This window comes from Bos mutus, chromosome 3 (assembly GCF_027580195.1).
Source record: "Bos mutus isolate GX-2022 chromosome 3, NWIPB_WYAK_1.1, whole genome shotgun sequence".
Lineage (NCBI taxonomy): Eukaryota > Metazoa > Chordata > Mammalia > Artiodactyla > Bovidae > Bos > Bos mutus.
Window position 1 is genome coordinate 95,349,829 of NC_091619.1, and position 19,124 is coordinate 95,368,952.

The 19,124-nt window shown below is 45.9% G+C and overlaps 2 protein-coding genes across 3 annotated transcripts in view; both read left to right on the forward strand.

Annotated features, from left to right (window-relative positions):
* AGBL4 (AGBL carboxypeptidase 4) overlaps positions 1-19,124 on the forward strand; it is a 1,467,493-nt gene that overhangs the window by 1,214,312 nt on the left and 234,057 nt on the right. The window lies entirely within an intron of this gene.
* BEND5 (BEN domain containing 5) overlaps positions 1-19,124 on the forward strand; it is a 50,084-nt gene that overhangs the window by 1,028 nt on the left and 29,932 nt on the right. The window contains exons 2-4 of one of the 2 annotated variants that reach the window (XM_014477919.2): positions 7,048-7,247; positions 14,843-14,976; positions 17,087-17,471. In XM_014477919.2, coding sequence (XP_014333405.1) covers positions 14,872-14,976; positions 17,087-17,471 — 490 coding nt within the window. In that variant the 5' untranslated portion in view covers positions 7,048-7,247; positions 14,843-14,871. The remainder of the gene's footprint in view (positions 1-7,047; positions 7,248-14,842; positions 14,977-17,086; positions 17,472-19,124) is intronic. The other variant, XM_070364863.1, reaches the window with a different exon arrangement.

Sequence of the window (19,124 nt, forward strand, 5' to 3'; positions counted from 1 at the left end):
GGTAAAGAGTTAGTGGCACTTAGCATCCCTCAGCCTCCACACCTCTTTTGAATCTCCCAGAAGGCTCCTCGAGTAAGAACTGAGGGCCAGGATAAGACTAGACTTTCCATTCCTGCTTTCCCAGGGCCCTGAGAAATAGGTAAGGCAGGTGGCGCATCCCCATTTGACAGGTGAGAATGCTGAGGTTCAGTTAGAGTTGGACAAGAAACCAGCCCCCTAGTCTCCTTCACCAAGTTCCTTCTGCCATACTGAAGCACCTTTTCCTTTGTAAAGTCAGCAGATCCTCTTTCACAGCCAGTTCTAGGAGGCTTGGGTACAGACAGGAGTAGAAGAGGGAAGTGTCCCTTCTGTTTTGGGGAGCAGCCTTCTAGCTATTCCTGGTAAGTAAGGAGGGTGTACCTCAGACTGAGCAGACAGTAAGCCCCCCTGCCCTCCAGTGCAAAGAGAAGACCAGGGATGAGTTGATATTGCTGGTGTTTTGTAGTTTGAGACCTTTCCTATCTTTTCCAACTTCCTTAGCTTTCTTCATTTAGCTTAAAAGATTAATTCAGCATTTATCATATTTAAATTTGGCAAGTAAGGAAACTGTGGCTTGAAACAGAGAAGTGACTTTCCAAGGGTCTCCTGGCAAATTAGCCGTACATTAGAGCTCTAGTTCATGTTCCTTTCCATCACCCCCTGTTGCCTCTGGAAAGTAGGTTTGCCAGAGTTGAGGAGTGGAAGAAAAGCTGGAAACAGATGAGCACCTGGGGCCCTTTTGGCAGGACTGTGCCCTTACCACCTCTCTGACAAGCCCTGGGACGCAGTGGTATAAACCCACCCTTAATACCGGGGCATGCCTGGGACCAGAAAAACAGAATGAAGGAAAGTATGCAGAAAAAAGGGAAACCTTTGTAGTTGATGAGGTTTTGTTTTGTTTGCTTGGTTTTAATTACCTGAGGGAAGGGATTTGGAGATTTTTTTCCCCCAGGAGTACAGAATTGCCCTGGGGAAGTTATAACTAGGTTGTAACCATTGCTTCCCCTTGACTTTAAGAAAAGAAAGCATGCTCTTGATGAGTCTGTTATACTCTTAGATCTGGAAGGGCCCTAGGAGAGAAATGGTGTATGTCAGAAGGAGTCAGTGGTATGTACATGTTTTAGTGTGGGATGGCTGTTTTCCTCTTTTAGAGATTGTTCATTCATCCATTTATTCATTCAGTAAATATTAACACTGTGCTTGGCTCTTCAAGCACTGTAGAGAGGCTGCTGGAGGAGACAGCAGCCCCCACAGACTCTGATTTTTGAAAATTGACAAAAGTCTTTTTAAGTAAGACAATGTAATCTTCGGTCTGAGGACCATGAATCTTGAATGTATAGACTGTTCATCCTTCCAAGTTGGAAATAACTCTTTGGGATTATTAAAAACAATTAAAAAAAAACCCACAAAACTAGGTAACATCTGGAAATTGGCAGAGTAGATCCAGAGAAGAAGCGTGGTGCCAGCTTGAGCAACGTGAATTGAAAAGCACTTCCCCCCACCTCTCTTCAGTTTTTTTTTTTTTCCCCCTTGAGAAGAGAAAAGGGGCGGGGGGTTGTGGGGAGAAGAGAAAGAACTTGAGGTCTTGAGGTTGGCTAGACCACATTTAGAATTCCAGTCAGCTGGTTAATTTTTAAACTGGGGCTGTTCTTCTGGCTGTAGACCTGATTGGAAGGGCCAGGGTGGGTTTGGGAATTCGTTTATCCTGGAAGAACTCTCCTGTGTGTCTTGAAACCCCATCTTAAATGCCGAAGCTCTGGGAATTGCTTAGAGTGACTTCTTCTTAAAGAGCTCTTCTTCTGGCATGTCCTAGTTGTAAATACAGCTGTGCTGTGGGACCTGATGTGCTTAGGTGAGTCCTCAAGCGGGAGGCAGAGAAGGCTATGTTTTTGTGAATTAGCCATGAGTAATTAATCCCTCCCTGACATCAAAAGTGGGGTTTCAGGGGGGCGGTTTGGGGCTACTTTATGGCTTTTGGTGAGAAGTCTGTTTCATTACTGTTTGCCCAGGCCAACCCAGAGCTGTCTTCAAGTGTACCTCTTCTTGTATCCAGGAAATGTCAAAGCCAACTGCGTTGGGACTTGGCATTTTCTAGCATGTGCTGGTCTACACCATGGTTTCCATGTGTGTCAGACTTCATATATAGCCTTGATTTCAGTTCAAGCGAAAAAAACAAACACAGTCTTTATTGACAGTCTTGCTTTATGCCTGTGCCTTGTCTCTGTTAGTCCTCCACAGAAACCTGTTGGTGGAGATTGCTGTTGTTACCATTCCCATTGTATAGATGAGGACACTGAGCCTTAGAGACTCCTGTGTGGCTGCATAGCTGCAAATGACAAAGCCAGACTCAGTGCCAGGTACCCACTGGGAAGTCTCCTTGGTAAAGTAGCTGATGCTTCCATCAGCCACACAGCAAGCTTGGAAGGAGTAAAAGAAGAGAAAAGAACTGTCTGTGAAGCTTACAGTTCAAAGCAAGTTTTTGAGCTCAAGAACAGTTTTTAGCGCTGAATTTTCAAGCCCCTTCTGCACTTCTCTTCTTCTCTTACCAGCCTCCCTCCTTCAGAGCACACATACCTTCCTTCCTGCTAAGTTACATCTTCCTCAGGAAATCTCAGAAGAGCGCCCATCCTCCTGGTTCACATAACTCAAGACTTGGCTCACCTTTGGACGTGGTCTCATTCGTCACTCTCATTTACTTGCCAAACAGCTTGTGAAAATGAGAGCAACCCATTTGGAGAACTTAACCATTATCCAGTGCAATCCAGTCTCCTCCTGGGGCTCATGATATTGAATTTATGTTTTGCTTTTGTTTTTTTTAACAGGGCCAAAACTGGTTTTTTCTAAGCTCCAAGTCTTAAAATACTATGCCATTCTCTCCCAGCACTTTGCTGCACTATTGTTATTCGGGTGTGCTAAATTCCTTTTCTTGTCATGTGTCCCCTTCCTACTTCCTATACCCCAGGCCCCGTGCTATAATGAACAAATGCTCCAGGGCAGCCACAGGTCTGAGGTCCTGGGATTGAAATGGCAGCACAACCCAGGTGAGACCAAAAGTTAACTTTTCAGGCCCTGCCATTTAGGGCTTCTGTCTGTTGGATTGACAAAGAAAAAATGGGCACCATCCTCAGGTGGTCTTGGGGCCTGACATTTGGCCTAAATAGAGAGAAGCCAGGCACTGCTGGTCAGAGAAAGGGCCTATTCTAGAGGGGCTTTGCAGTTTCTCTTGTACAGCTTTCTAACTTTACCCCCACTGCCCACATCCAGGCCTGCATCAGCTTTTACATCTAAACCAGCATAGCTGTCTTCTAATTGATCACCCTGCCTCAATCTATTTTCCAAATTGCTGCCAGAATAATTTTCTAAGACACAGTCATAGTCAAGTCGCTACTCTGTAGAACTTTCTGTAGCTCCCCGTTGCCTACTGAATGAACTTCAGCTTCTCAGCCTGGGCATTCATAGAGGCCCCAGTGCCACCTCATTTCTGCAGCTTCCCCTAGGCTGCAGATGGTATTTCATACCATCTTGAGAACACACCCTCAGGCACTCCTCAGGCCATCCAGGATGGGTTAATTATTGTGTCAGATGGGCCTCTGCCCATGGAACTCACTTTCAGTGGGAAGGGCAGACACATGGGTGCTTGCAGTCCTGTGAGCTGAGGGCTGTCATGGAGGAATGGATAAATGCGTTGGCAGCACCCTGTTCCACTCTCTGTCCCCATGGGAGACCCTCCTTCCTTGGAGCTCTCTGTTGAGTTGGCTGTTCCTCGCTTATCTGAGCATTCTGTGTCCTGTTTTGGTTAGTCATGATTGTGTCTGTCTTCTTACCAAACGGTGAACTCCTCCAGGACAGGGACCTGCCTTCCTTTTCTCTGCACCTGCAGTGCCCGGCACGGAGTCCACTCCAATCAGCACAAGTTGAACTCGCCAACTTTGGGAAGTCAGGGGCATATGCTATGCTTGGGGAGAAGAAGCAGGGAGAACAAGGACTCTGTAGCAGCAATTTGTTTCAGAGCAGAAACCTGCAGGGAGAAGGCAATGGCACCCCACTCCAGTACTCTTGCCTGGAAAATCCCATGGACAGAGGAGTCTGTTAGGCTGCAGTCCATGGGGTCGCTAAGAGTCGGACACGACTGAGCGACTTCACTTTCACTTTCACTTTTCATGCATTGGAGAAGGAAATGGCAACCCACTCCCGTGTTCTTGCCTGGAGAATCCCAGGGATAGGGGAGCCTGGTGGGCTGCTGTCTATGGGGTCGCACAGAGTTGGACACGACTGAAGTGACTTAGCGTAGCATAGCATAGCATAGCATAGCATAGAAACCTGCAGTGAGTTCTGGAGGTTTCATTCAACTTTGTTCATCTGGAAAAAGTCAGCATTCTATATCTCTCCCTTGACTAGAAGAAACCTCACACTTGGGGGAAGTAGCTTCCAAAGCCACGTTCTTCTTGCTTTGGTAATTTTAGCTCATTCAGGGCTCAGGTCCCAGCTTGGCATTGTCGGTCCAAATAGATCTCTTGCTCCAGAAATGCTTTGGAACTTCTACAAAGTTAGCAGCGAAGCAGGGGACTGGGCGATTTCATATGCAAAGATTGTTGCATGTCATCAGTGGGAGACTGCCAACAAAAGGATCCTTTTTTTTTTTAAAGCAAGTGAAAACTTTTAAGTTTTGACATGTTCTGCTGATGTACATTGGAGCAAAGATTGGAACTTGCCTATTGTCATCTGTTGCTGATTCTACTGAAATGTTAACCATTGAAAGTTCCTTCTGATGTGATTTGTTTAAGAACCACATATTTGTTGCAACTAAATAGTAAGTGCTACAGAGTACTTCAGAATTCTGGTTCACTGGATGAAAGGAAAAAATTGCCCCATGCAAGCTGAGGTCTTGCTCTTTTGAGTGTTTCTTTTTGGTTGTTTTTGTTATTCAAGAGCACACTGGTTTTTATTTTTAAAAACACACCAGAAAAGTAGAGTTCAAATTTAGATCTTTGGCTCCCAAGATTTATTCTCTTTCCACTGTGCCTACCTGCTTTGTCTTATAAGCTCCCTTGAGAGAGAAGATGTGTGTTCTCTTCGTTTTAAAATGCTTACCAGAAAAGCATCCATGCCCTGAAGAACTTTTCTCTGGTTCGTGTTAGCTCCCCAGCTCTTGAGTTACACTAGGTGGTCAGTCTTACACTGGAGGGAAACACAGGAGGAGGAACAGACTTTGTTTCTTGCCTTCAAAGACCAATTCACTAAGTATTTATTTAGTACTCACCAGACTCCAGGTTCAGTGCTGGGAATTACCATATACATACTCTTGTCTACATCCTTGTGAGACAGGGCTTCTTGTTTTACCCCAGGAGAAGAAAGCTACTCAAACATTTAGTGGCTGCTGTAGGTGCCAGGCAGTGCGCTAAGGTCTTCCCATATACATGAAGCTTATGGAGAACTGTGATCAGGGCAGTCAGAGAGTATGATACCCATACTGAGGTGGCAGTGGTTGTGATGGATCTGAGATGGACTAAGGAAGGAGACGCCATGGGATCTGGGAACTGCCTGGTTATGGTGACGTGTGTGCTGATGATGTGGTGATCTGGGCTCTGATCCCACTAGAAGAGTAGTTGGTTAGAAGAGGAGATGATGAGTCTAGTTTGAAACAAGATGAATCTTGAGGCCTGTGGACATCTGGGCAGATAATCTAGGAGAGGGATTAGGCATGTGGTCCAAGGTTTAGGAGAGTGCTCTGAAGTGGGGCTGAAGATCCCAATGTAGAAATCATTAGTCATGGGCATGGTGGGGTCACAGAGGGAGAGAGGGGTCAGAGGAAGCAAATGGTGCAGAACTCTTTAGAATGCCAGCATTTAGGGGGCACAGCTAAAGAAGAAGAACCCCAAAAGATGACTGGGAAGAAGCAGCCAGAGATGGACTAAAAATCAAAAGATAAACAGGAGAGATGGATGTTCTAGAAATCAAATGAGGAGTGAGGTCTTTGTATCCTAGATCTAAGTCTATTTTTGTTTCTTATAACTACATAGCAACCACTTTTTCCTCTGAGCTCACTGGTGAGACATAGGATAGGACAGCTAAATAATATATAAGCAGGAGAAGACAGAATCCGCTTGGGGTGATATTTTGGTAGTTTTGGATGTCTGAGTTTTGCCCCAGTAGAGGAAGGATCATATCTGTTCTTTGGAGTCCCAGAAGCAAACCTAGGTCCAGAGACTGGAATTTATTGGAGTTGGTGGGAAGACTATCATAAGAGCAGATAAACACTGCTTCCAACATGTAATGAGCTCCCTGTCGAGGGAGGTGGACATTCCAGAATGAACTCCTGCCCTATGATAGGAGAATTGGTTAGATGAGCTCCTCTCCCAGGTCACTTCCTTAAGTATCAAGTAGGAAGTATTAGAGAGCTGAAAGAAGAGAGGCTTTGAAATCAGGCAGTCTGGGTTCCAATTGTGATTCTGCTTCCAAGCTGTGTGACCTTAGGGAGATTACTTCACTTCTCTGAGTTTCAGGTGCCCAAACACAGAGATAGTCGTGAGCTACTTACCCACTATATTATTGTGTTATTAGCAAGGTAACATGGGAGTTATCTGGCACATAGTAGGTACTCATTAAATGTAGGTAATTGATAAGGACTGTGATGGCTAAGCACTGTGGAGAGAACGGCTTGCTTAGTGTGGGTACCACCATTTATGGTAGAAAGAAATGATTTAGAGGACGAAGGAGCAGACAGGGTTAAAATTTAACTTGTGTGTGTTGTAAATCCTCCTAGGGCTTGACTTTAGCATGAAAGGCTTCCCATGTCACCCCATGATTTTCCTGCCTGTGACCCTATCGTGGGGCCACTTATTACCCTGGCACAGCCTGGTAAAGCACATGAGGGTAGCTAGACAAATGAGTCAGCAGGTTGAAGGTTCCTAGTTTTGTCGGTGCCCTAACCCTGTACCCAGGCCTGGGAGGCTGTGATAGTGAGAGCCTGGAGACCTACCAAAAACCTGGTGGTTAGTTCTTCTCTCCCTTTTTGGATCGACTCATCAGGACACTTCTTCAGACAAGCCCACCTGGAGGGATGGGATCATCTGCTCTTATCCAACACTGCACAGAAGAGAAAGAGAAGTGGAATTCCCTGTGGCTGTCCAGTGATCACACAGCTGGAAGGAAATCTTGAGGTTTTCTAGTCCAGTCCCTATTGTTTTACAGAAGAGAGAGTTGAAAGGAAGTGACCGGTCACCCGGAGAGTGAGTTACAAAGCCATACCTCAAACCCTTGTCTCTTGATTTCTTTCTGCTTCACCACAGCAGGGTACTCATCTTCTTCTTGTCTTGATTAGATACAGTCCTAAAAACTTGGTAATTTTGTCTGCCTCAGATGATATAGAAACAGAGGCCAGAGAATGAGAGATATACATGCTTTTTCTGTGGCATGTCTGTTTGTAAAGCAAATATAGACTTTGCAGGGTTTTTATACATTTGAAGAACTTTAAACTGGCATATAGATATTTTTTGAAACAAAACAAAGCCTATGTGAAATGGTTTCTGTTTAGCCTTTCAGAATTTCATCATAACCAACAAGCCCACACCATATTAAACTCTGACATTTGATTCTTTTAATTATCCAGCATGGTTTTATGTAAAATGGAAATCAAGACAGTGCCTTTCCCATTGTAATTGTACTTCTAATTCTCCAGGGGTCTCTTCACTTTTGAAGACAGACTTGCATGGGATTTCCTGTCTACCAGCCTGTTCTCTAAAACACTATCTGCTTATTACCAGGCCTCCATTTTTTTTCAATAGTGTAAGTTTAATGGGATGTTTCTCCCTCTTAGATGAATGACAGACACCAAGTTCTCTGTATTTTTGAAAAGCAGCTTCTACCACATTTTGTGGCTTTGAATAGGGGCTCTTTTGGAGGATCATTTAGGGCTTGGTGGTCTTGATAAGCTTGGAGTTCAGGAGGTTGGTATTGAGTCACACTTGTACTAAGTTGAGTTTGGGAATTTATCACAGCATTTTCCTGGATGTAGGCATGGGCTTAGGAAAAAGGCTGGCACTTGGGAGATTATATTGATAAACTTGTCATTTTATATGTGCCTTTTAGTTCAGTTGAGAAAATTACAACAACTTGGTAGCTTTTCTCCTGTTCCTATAGGATAATTAGGTAATAGAAATGGCCCAAGTGTCATGCAGACGTGACTGGAAATTCTAGCTCTGATATTTAGTAGTTTATGTCTTAGGCAAACTGCCTCACTTTGAGCCTCAGTTTCTGCTTCAAAAGAATCATCATGGGGATTAAATATATTAATGTTAGTAAAGAATTTGGCATGGGGCCTGGTGTATAGTAGATGCTTACTCAATATTTGTTGAATAGATGAATGTGGTTAGCTAACATCACAGAAGCTGGAAAGGAGGATGAGATAGTTGATGCCCAAATCCTTGGTGGTTTTCTTGCCCTGGAAACGAAACAATCAGGAAGTCAGAGTCAAAGAAGATTGTCTCTTCAGAGGCTACATGTATATTTCTGTTTACACTAAAGCTGACTCTTGGGTCTTAAGTTTGAAGTAATTGCAAAGGTGGGTTGACTATAGAGAGTTTTCTTCATCCCTTCGAGTCCATTGCTAATTTTTTCCGTGGTTTCCTGGAATGCAAAGCCAGACACAGACTCCAAAGCCATGTTAAAATGCCACATGAAGCCACCTGCTGTCTTAGATGATCCACACTATCGTTCAGATTCATTAATGTGACCAGTCAAGAGTTATAGCTTCTCATCACCCTGTGTTCAGTCTCCTCCTCACACCTCATCCATCTTGCTCACCACTGCCACATTAATCTTCCCAAAACATCTCCTTCATCGTGTCTCAATCTGTGTTGGATGCCTGCAGTGGTTCTCTGTGCCAAAGGATAAAAGCCAAGCACATAACCCACAGAACAGCCTCATCGCTGCTATTCATTGAATACCTTGGACAAGAAAGGCACAGTGCTTGGTGTTTTATAAGCATCACATTTTGGAAAACAGTTTATCATCCCAACCTTAGAAATAATGAAAGTGAGGCTCAGACAGGTGAAGTAGCTTGCCCGAATTCCCACAGTCAGCAGGTAGCAGAACCAGAGTTCCAAACTAGGACCACCTAATTCGCAAGACTAGGCTGCTTTTATTCAGTCCGGGGCCTCCCTCTCCCAACCAGTTCGTCCACTTCTTACAGTGACACTGAGTGTTCTATAATCTGTGGACTAGAATGGATGGGAGGCATCATCTTTAGCTCAGGGTGAGGATTACGGAGACCTGGAGATGTGAGGTTTGCCCCACATGAGCCAGCATCTCTCTGAAAGTCAAGCCTTGTATTCTGGTTGAAATTCTGTTGAAAGTACATCCTCGGTTGTAAGGATCTGAAAGACACAGACCACTTAGCAGAGTGCTCAACCCAGAACAAGGGTCAATGAATGTCCACTGACCCCAGAATAGGACAAGTGGAGGCCTTAGATCTTCTTGAGCCCTCATCCAGGGAGCACATCCAGGAAGCCCTCATCCAGGGAGCACAGCTCAGGGAGAAGACTGATGAGCATTAGCATGGAGCCAGGAGGTAGGTAGCTCTCAGAGCTGCCTCAGGATCCCCATGGCCAAACATTGGAGCAGTCAGGACCAGGTCAGGGAACAGGTGACTGGGGAAACCGTCTGCTTCTGCTCCCTTCTGGAACTCACTCCTGTCACTCAGACCTTCCTGTACTGATCATCCTACCTTTTCAAAGACCCATTCAAGCCCTGGGGTCTGGCCAGCCTCATTCTGTTGTGCTTGGTAATGGTTACTTCTGTCTGGGGATTTTCTGAGGCCACAGGGTTCTTGTCAGGAGAGCAACTGTTAAAGTGGTCTTCTGCTTTGAACTTCAGGCTGAGGGATTTAGATGTTTTTATCCAGAGTCGTCATTCATTCATTCAGCATTTATGAATATGGCTCTACTGTATTTCAGGCATGTGTTTAGAAAGAAAAGAGTGTGGGCTTGGGAGGCAAAGAGATCTAGACCAACCCTGGCTCTGTACCTTCCTGTCTGCTTGGCTTTAGGCCCTCTCTGAGTCTCAGCTCTTCTCTCATGGGAAAACTGCAGCTAGTACTTAATTGCTGGGTTGTTGGGAAGTATAGTAGTATGTGAAAAGAGCCTTATAGTGGTATCTGGTAGGTAATACACATTCTAAAAGTGGTAGCCTATCTTTTAATTGAAGTATAACTGACATAACATAGAATTCATCATTTTAACCATTTTAAAATGTGTACAGTTTAGTGTTCTGCAATTATCTTCACTATCTAATTCTGGAACATTCTCATCACTCAAAAAGAAATCCCTGTTACCCGTTAAGTGGTCACTTCTCATTGCCGCTTCCCCCTCCATTCCTGGAAAACATTAATCTACTTTCCATCTCTATGAATATACCTATTCTGGACATTTCATATAAATGGAATCATACATTATGTGGCCGTTGTGTCTGGCCTCTTTCACTTAGCGTAATGTTTTCAAGATTCATTCATGTTATAGCAAGTATCAATACATTCTTCTTACAGTTGAGTAATACCCCATTGCATGAATATATCACATTTTTTTCCCATTCATCAGTTGATGGACAATGGATTGTTTCCCCCCTTTGACTATTATGAATAATGTTGCTATGAACATTTGTGCTCGAGTTTTTGGTGGACATGTTTTCATTTCTCTTGAGTATATACCTAAGAGTGGACTTGCTGGATCCTACAGTTATTCTTTTTAACCTCGTGAGAAACTGCCATTCTGTTTTCCACAGTGGCTGCCCCATTTTACATTCCTATCAGGAATGTATTAGGGTTCTAATTTGTCCATATTTTCTCAACACTTGTTATTCTTATCCTCTGTTCTTTTCTTTTTTCTTTTTTTTTTTAACTGTAGCCATCCTAGTGAGTATGAAGTGTATCTGATTGTATTCTTTTTGATTTGTGTTTCCTTAATGACTGAGGATTTTGAGCATCTTTTCATATGCTTACTGGAATAGCTTCTTTCTGTTATTCTTTCATTAAGTATTTTTTGATGAGTCCCTATATTGTATGACCAGGCTTAGAATATGGGACCTGCGGTGTAGTTATTCACACTCCAGTGGGAAAGGTAGACCTCAAAGCAGATGATTGCAACACAGTAAGAAAACAGGCTACAGAGAAGGTATGTGCAAGGTGTAATAGGACCTTGAAGAAGGAAGAAGGAGCTGAGTGGAGGTTGAATGGAGTTTTTCAGACAGGAAAGGAGAGGGCATTCCAGTTAGATGGAAGAGCATGGAGCTTTGCGCATAGAGATGGGAGCAGGACTTCTGTCATCATCTGGGGAGTAGAGCTCTGCCAAGTGTCACCTTTCTCAAGCCAGGTGGCTGGGCAGGTCTCCACCTCTTGGCGCAAGCCTGCAGCAGCCTTGGGCCATCAGCAGGCTCTGCAGAACTTTGTCATGTGCTCTAAGGACAGGGCTCTGATGCCTTCAAGGCACATGTACTCAGCTAATTTGATCCCACCTGAAGCCAATATTCTATCTCCATTTCTACAGAAAGAGATCGGTAATACTCACTGACACAGCAACTTGCCTGACTTCTCACACCTACAGCCTAGCAGATCTGCACTTGGAATCCAGGTTGTCTGACTTTCCTGCACCTGCAGGCTGAACCTTAGTTCTTCTTACCTTGGCATTCAAGGCCGTTTATTCTCCAAGCTCAGCTGCCATAACTTCCTTTCTTACCTCTCTTCCTGCCTATAACTGAACCATCTTTTGTAACCATTCCAGTCTAAATGCTTTTGCAGTCTTTACTTTTTTTTTTTTTAATTTCTATCCTTTTCCTTCTTCTTGCCATCCCTAAATGACTGTCCTTTTATGACTGCTGATGGACCAAGTGCCATTCACTTCACTCAGGTTCTTAACACACAGAATTGATCATCTTCAGGGTATCCTGGCAGTGTGAGTAGGAATTATTTACTTCAGGTCACAGATGAGGAAACAGGATCAGAGAAGTAAAGTAAGTTACCCAAGACCACCTTGTAAGTAAGGAGTCTAGCTCAAAGGGTACTTCTTCTCCAAAGCCTGCCATGGTTTGTCCTGGCCAAAGTGATTGATCTCCCTTGCCCCCAAGGTCCTGTAGCAGCTACTGTCCCCTTATTCAAACTCAGTATTTGAGGTCTTCTCTCAGTCGTATCAGAGAGTTTTTTCTTTTTGTGGGTTTTTGTCTAGTGTCCCTAACAATGTTCATTCCCAGTGGCCCAAGGCCCCAGCTAGGTCCTGCAAGTGTAGTTCTCAGTAAACATTAATCTGAGGTATAGGAGGGAAAGTGCTGAACTCTGGCTACATGGTCTGAGTTCTCACGCTGTTCAAGTTCTGATCCTCATTTCCGTGACCTTGTGTAAGCATGAACTGTCCAGAATGGGAACCCTGCCTGTCCTACTCCTCCTGCATCCCTGGGCCTGCTGGTTTAGTGGACAGATGCATGGATTTACCATTTGGAACCTCATCTCCATCTTGAAAGGGTTGAGTGAAATGATCTGAGGACTGCTCTCAGTTCAAATATTGCCCAGTTTTGTGAGTCTGAAGGATTGCTTCTCTCCATACCAACATGATTCTGAGCTTCAGAGTTTCAGCTCAGGGAGGCTGAGCATAGCTTGTCATTTCTAGGTTGGTGGCTACATCTCAAATTTTTGCCCTTGAACTTGTCAAACTGAAGACTAACCCAGGAGCTTTGCCTCAACACATTCAGAAGTCCTGATACCACCCTCTCATCCCCTGCCTCTCTCTCAGTTTCTTTGTTTCTTCACTTGCAAAAACACCCACCCATCCCATTTCAGGATAACTTCATTTGAAGCACTTTCACTGAGTTTTACTTTTAACAGCTTTTTAATTTAGAAAGAAAGAACAATGGTTTAATAGGAGGGTAGCTGCTGTTCTTTCAGAAAGACCACAGTCCCTGCTGCTGTTCATTCCTACTGCTACTGCTAAGTCGCTTCAGTCGTGTCCGACTCTGTGCGACCCCATAGACAGCAGCCCACCAGGCTCCCCCGTCCCTGGGATTCTCCAGGCAAGAACACTGGAGTGGGTTGCCATTTCCTTCTCCAATGCAGGAAAGTGAAAAGTGAAAGTGAAGTCGCTCAGTGGTGTCCGACTCTAGCGATCCCATGGACTGCAGCCTACCAGGCTCTTCCGTCCATGGGATTTTCCAGGCAAGAGTACTGGAGTGGGGTGCCATTGCTTTCATTCCTAACCCATCTATAAAATGTAGGTACAAAGAGAACAAGAACTAGAACCCAAGGATTTCACTAGTGGGAAAGGCCATTTTCATCTCTGATCAGGAGACTGTTAACAAAGACCGTCTTCTTTACCTCGGCATTTCCCTTCCACTCTGTACCTTTCTGAAGTCATTCTTTCATTTTTTTTTTTAATTGTAGTATCTTTATCCACCTTTGCTTAGGGAAGTAAGACAATTCTGAGCATGTTGACCATGCCAGTTTTCACATCCTGCTCATTGCGTGCCTGGTGTCTGAGCTGTGCTCTGTGGGTGTGAGGTGTTGCTGTCACCCCCAGAGGACACACTTGAGATCACGCGACTAGGGCCTCAGTCCCCACTCCTCACATTATCACAGAAGAGCTGAGTTTCACACTGAGGCCTCTCTGATACTGGAATCCTACTCTTGAACAGCTGGGGCTCCATTCCTAAGGCCATTTAGGAAGATTTGGCATTTGACTACATTCTGAAATAGTTAAGTGCTTGTGAACTCTGAGAATTCTCTTTCAGATTATCTGAAGTTGAGTTTAAAGAGTAAGAAAGAGAGAAGTAGCATCCCTTTGTGTAGCCCCTTTGTAGTTTGTAGTGCTCGTCAGTGTGTGGTGTTGTCACACGTAAGCACTGGGTGAGATGCCAGAAGCCTGTTTTCCACTTCCTGGCTCTTCCTTTCACTCATCACACTCTTTCCATCCTCACATGTAAAATGGGAGAGTTGGACCACGTGGTCACTGAGGCCCCTCAAACTCTGTTGTCTCCTGATTTGATATCAGTAAAAAGGCAGTGAATGTTACTTGTTCCTGTTCCTGTAACCATATTAACTCGACTAGTCTGTCCTGTGTCTGGGCTGTGGGGAGGCTCCACCTCAGCTCCAGTCCAGGCTTTATCTTCATAAGAGCCATCATCCCTTCATGCTCTTTAGTACCTGAGCTGGCTGAAACCCAACAAGTTTTCCTGGGAAGTCCTTTGGCTTAAAAAGATCTCGATTGTTGAGGAATTTGTGTGCTAGTAAAGTTAAAAACATATCAATCTAAGGGCCATTCCAGTTCCAAGATTCTAGAACTCCATAAAAGGCCACCCTTTAAGATATACTTAGGAAAACCCCTCAGCACATTCATTGGGTTCTATTTCAATGCTTTGCATGGTAATGCTTTTAGCATATACCCTTGATCCTCAGGACTTCCTGGTGGCTCAGATGGCAAAGCGTCTGCCTGTAGTGCGGGAGACCTGGGTTCGATCCCTGGGTCGGGAAGATCCTCTGGAGAAGGGAATGGCAACCCACTCCAGTATTCTTGCCTGGAAAATCCCATGGACAGAGGAGCCTGGTGGGCTACAGTCCATGGGGTCACAAAGAGTCGGACACAACTGAGTGACTTCACTTTCACTTTGATCCTCAAGCTTGATCTGCACTGTTGCTCTCAAGAGCCCTGCACGAAGGAGGGAACATGTCTTGGAGTGGTTGGCTTTTCCTCTTTAACTGGTCTGGCCTCAGTCATTCTCTAGCATTTGAGGTTGTGGGCATTTTGAGCATTTTGACCCATAATGAACCTTATTTTTTTGATATGCATTTTAGAAGACAAATCTGACCTTGAAAACAGTGTGATGCAGAAGAAAATAAAAATCCCCAAACTTTCTCTCAATCTCGTAGAAGAAGATGGGGAGGTTAAAGATTATGGGGAAGAAGATTTACAGCTTAGACACATCAAGGTAACAAACTCTTTCCTCTTTTTGAAAGTATGGGGGAGCATTTTTCAGATCTCTGATAGCTGAAGAATTCCAGTCTGGCCTCCTCTGCCCATGTAAATGTCCCCTGGTGTCACAGGCCATGATCTGTTCACGTGGTGAGAGACTTGGGCCAGCTGATAGGAGTTGGCTGTGCCGGCTGACTTTCCAGGGAGCACGGTCCTGTTTGGACCATCTGTGCAGTGTCATCACCACTGAGGGCCTGGAAGGGGCATTTCCTCCGGCCTCCAGCTCCAGAGAGGTCACTGCTGGGCTCCAGGAACCTGAGGTGGATGTTCTTGGGCAGCAGGTCAGGGCCAGCCACTGTCAGGTTGCCCCCTTACAGCCAGGAGTAGACTCATGAGCAGAGGCGGGTGTGCCAGGCTCACACAAAAGGGTTAATGTGATCCTGGGTTAGAAGAAAAACTTCTGCATGAGTTGCATTTCCTTTGGTGTGAGCCCTAGTGGGTCTCCTCCAGCCTTTGCTTGGAAGCCTGCTAAATAGCTTGTCCAATAAGCCAGATGTTTATTCTGCACAATGGGTGCCCCAGCGGAAGGGAGGCAGAAGAGGGACACTTTCAGCTTTGACCACAGTCTGATTTTGGACTCAGGTTAAGGACATTCCTGAAGTGTAGTGCAGAAGATTCAGCTGAGTTGAGTTCATGCATTCATTGCACCCCCACTGTGGCCCCAGCCCTGTGCTGGTTCCTGGGGTCACAGAGATCAGACAGACATGGTCACTCCCCTTGGGGTGTCCTAGTGTAGTACCGAAGTTGGGTATCTAAAGTGATCAGTACAGTTTTAATGAATAGATTCACTTAGACTAGTAGCACTTTATCCCAGTCGATAAGATGACAGGATAGGATTTTGTCATGTAACCTAATCCCAGAGTCATGGTTCTTTTTTGTTTTTTCCAGAACTTTCAGGAGCTTATTGAGAGGTTAAGGCAGGCTCAACCTGACATAGTTAAGTTGTCTGGAATCTTGTGTCTTTGGTTGTCTGCACTTCCCACAAGTGCCCCCAGTCAGGAGAGTCCCTAGCCCTCCTGCCCTGGGTGAAGAATTCAATTGGTCCCATAGCTTCCACTCCCCATCTTGGAAGCTTTGTCCACTTGAGCTGGAATTTCCTCAGGCAGCTTAAGCCCCAGCCCCTGGGTAGTCCTGGTTAGTTCTCCTCTCACTAAACTGTCCTCTCTCTATCCACTTCATGCTGAGCTTTAGCTTGGCCAGAGTTCAAGGAGAGACTGGCAGGGGTGGGGGAAGGAGCCTTGTGCTCTAAGTTGGGCTTTAAGTCCCAGGTCCGATTCTGTAGCTCAGCATGTGACCCTGAGTATAGTCCTTCTCTTCTCTGAGCCTCGATTTCCTCACCTGTAAAATGATGGAGTTAAACAGAAAGAACCTTCCAATATTAGTATTCTTTGAACTTTTCAGTTAAGTAAACATTTATCAAGCCCCTGCCAGGTGCCAGTTCTGAGTAGGCAGTGGAGAAACAGAAAATAAGACACAATTCCTGCTCCAGATTAGAGTCCTTAGCATCCTTCCCCACTGGAGCATTTTTCAGGAAAACTTTATTTGGTGGAATGCCCTTTCTTGGGATGGGGGTTGAGGTGGGGAGAAGAGGCCTTTATGTTTTGTTGGTGTAGAGATTTGACTAGTGACCCCCCTGGGATGCCTAGGCTTGGCCTGATTTCTCATGGATTCTCCACAAATACTCCTTGAATACCCACTGTGAGCAGATCACTGCCTGAGCCCTGTGGGTGGGGTGGGGGACTGGGGAGTTGGGGAGGGCAGTCATGGTATGAGATACATCCAAGAGGCAGAGTGATGGGGATGGGAAAGCGGTGGCCTGGGAAGCCAGAGTCCTGCCTCTGTTACTCACTGACCATGTGACTTTGGGCAAGACACTTCCCCACTCTGGACCTCTGTTTCCCCATGTGTAAAATAAAGAGCTTTGTCTTAAGTGTGTGCACAGAGTTTCTGCAAGCACTGATGTTCTATGGTTCTGTGATTCTAGGATTGTCTGGGGACATATTGAGCCGCAGTCCAAGACAGCCCCAGCTGCCCTTGCCTGAACTGACTCTCGTTGTCCTACACAGAGACCTGAGGGGCGGAAGCCGAGCGAAGTGGCGCACAAGAGCATCGAGGCAGTGGTGGCCCGGCTGGAGAAGCAGAACGGCCTGAGCCTGGGCCCCGGCACGTGCCCGGAGGAGGTGTTCGTGGAGGCCTCAGCGGGCGCGGGGGACATGGACAGTCTGGAAGACGCCGGCGTGCCCCGGGCTCTGTACGAGGAGCTGCTGCGCAACTACCAGCAGCAGCAGGAGGAGATGCGCCACCTCCAGCAGGAGCTGGAGCGGACTCGGAGGCAGCTGGTGCAGCAGGCCAAGAAGCTCAAGGAGTACGGGGCGCTCGTGGCCGAGATGAAGGAGCTCCGTGACCTCAACCGCAGGCTGCAGGACGTGCTGCTCCTGAGGCTGGGCAGTGGTGAGTGCCCCCCCTCCACACCAGCCACCTGCCACCCACCACGGAGCGGGGCATGGCGTGCTGACTCCTCTCCCCGGAGGGTGCCGGGGAGAGGCAGACCCTGAGGCGAGGGAAGGGCAGGGACGAGGCTCAGCAGGTCCCCCAAGAGAGAGGCCCTCCCCGCTCAGAGTGAATCTGACAGGAGCTTTGGAACGCAGCAGCCTTAGCTATCTAGAACACAGTGGGCAGCAGTTGGAGAGGGGCCTCAGAGAGCAAGAGCTGGAAACGTATTTGCCACCACCCATGTATGCATTCATTCAGCTCCAAGGGGGCTTTAAGATAATGAAGTGAGTTAGACATGATTCTAGGAAAACTTGCGTTACTTTAAGTCAGAAAGAGGTCAGGGCCATGGGAAAGATGTGGATAAGATGAGAGGAGAGTTCAGAAGAGGGAGACTCCAGGAAAGAGGTGGGCTTCAAAGGGTGGGTAGTCTTTTAAGGCCCAAGAGGTGGCAGAAGGCAGCAGTCAACACTGCGTGTACTAAGAAGGGAGACTGCATGTGTGGTCAGGACAGGTGACTGAAGGCCTGGAAACCCTTACCAGCCGGGGTGTCTGGGTTTGTTTTGGTTGGAATGAGGAACACTGAGTTTTTGAGCAGAGAGGCACATGACCTTAGGAAGATTAGTGTAAAAGATATGTAAAGCTACTTTGGTTTGCTCATAGAAAAACTTGATAGGCTCTTACACTGCAACTAAACTTAACAAACTTAGGTTTTAGATTTTCTCATGTAATTGGGCTTCCCTGGTGGCTCAGCTGGTAAAGAATCCGCCTGCAATGCAGGAGACCTGGGTTCGATCCCTGGGTTGGGAAGATCCCCTGGAGAAGGGAACAGCTACCCACTCCAGTATTCTGGCCTGGAGAATTCCATGGGCTGTACAGTCCATGGGGTTACATAGAGTCAGACACGACTAAGGGATTTTCACTCTGACTTTCTCTCTCTCGTGTACTATGGTTTAGAGGCTGGAATCGGGAAATCTGAAAGGCCACCACTTTGCCAGCAGGGAGAAATGACTGCTTACCTGAGAGGAAAAGAGAGAAACACTCTGAAAAGCAGAGGGCAGTCAGTGTTGAGCAAATCAGGATAACACAGATTCATAGCCCCCACCTTCCTTCAAGACAGTCGTTAATAACCCTGCGTCAGTGTTCTTTGCTTCAAAAAGGGAATAGACTAGTCTAGAAATACAAGTGCCATCCCCAAAGGTAAATCCAGTACAATTTTATACTTAGGAAGGAAGGTTTGTGTTACCTAGATAATAGATTTACATGTAAGAGCTTCATTCCTTTCTGATGTTTAGATAAATGTGCTACCTTACTTATGTTGATAGGTCCCTCCTACTACCTAGAGTATGTTCCCAAGGCAGTGTCTCAGATCTTCAGGGTGGCCTAAGGAGTCAGCCAAGAGGCCTTTTCATGCCCTTGTCACAGAGAAGGAAACTGAGGCTGGGACTTGCCCAGAGTCCTTTGGGGAAGCAGAAGCAGTGCTCACCTCAAACCACATCCCCACTTCCTAGGCGAGTAACGTCCCCACTCCTGGACTCTGCCTTGAGAGGCGCACAGTGACACTAAAGGTCACATGTGGTGTGCAACATAAAAAGTTACTAAAATTTTTTATCA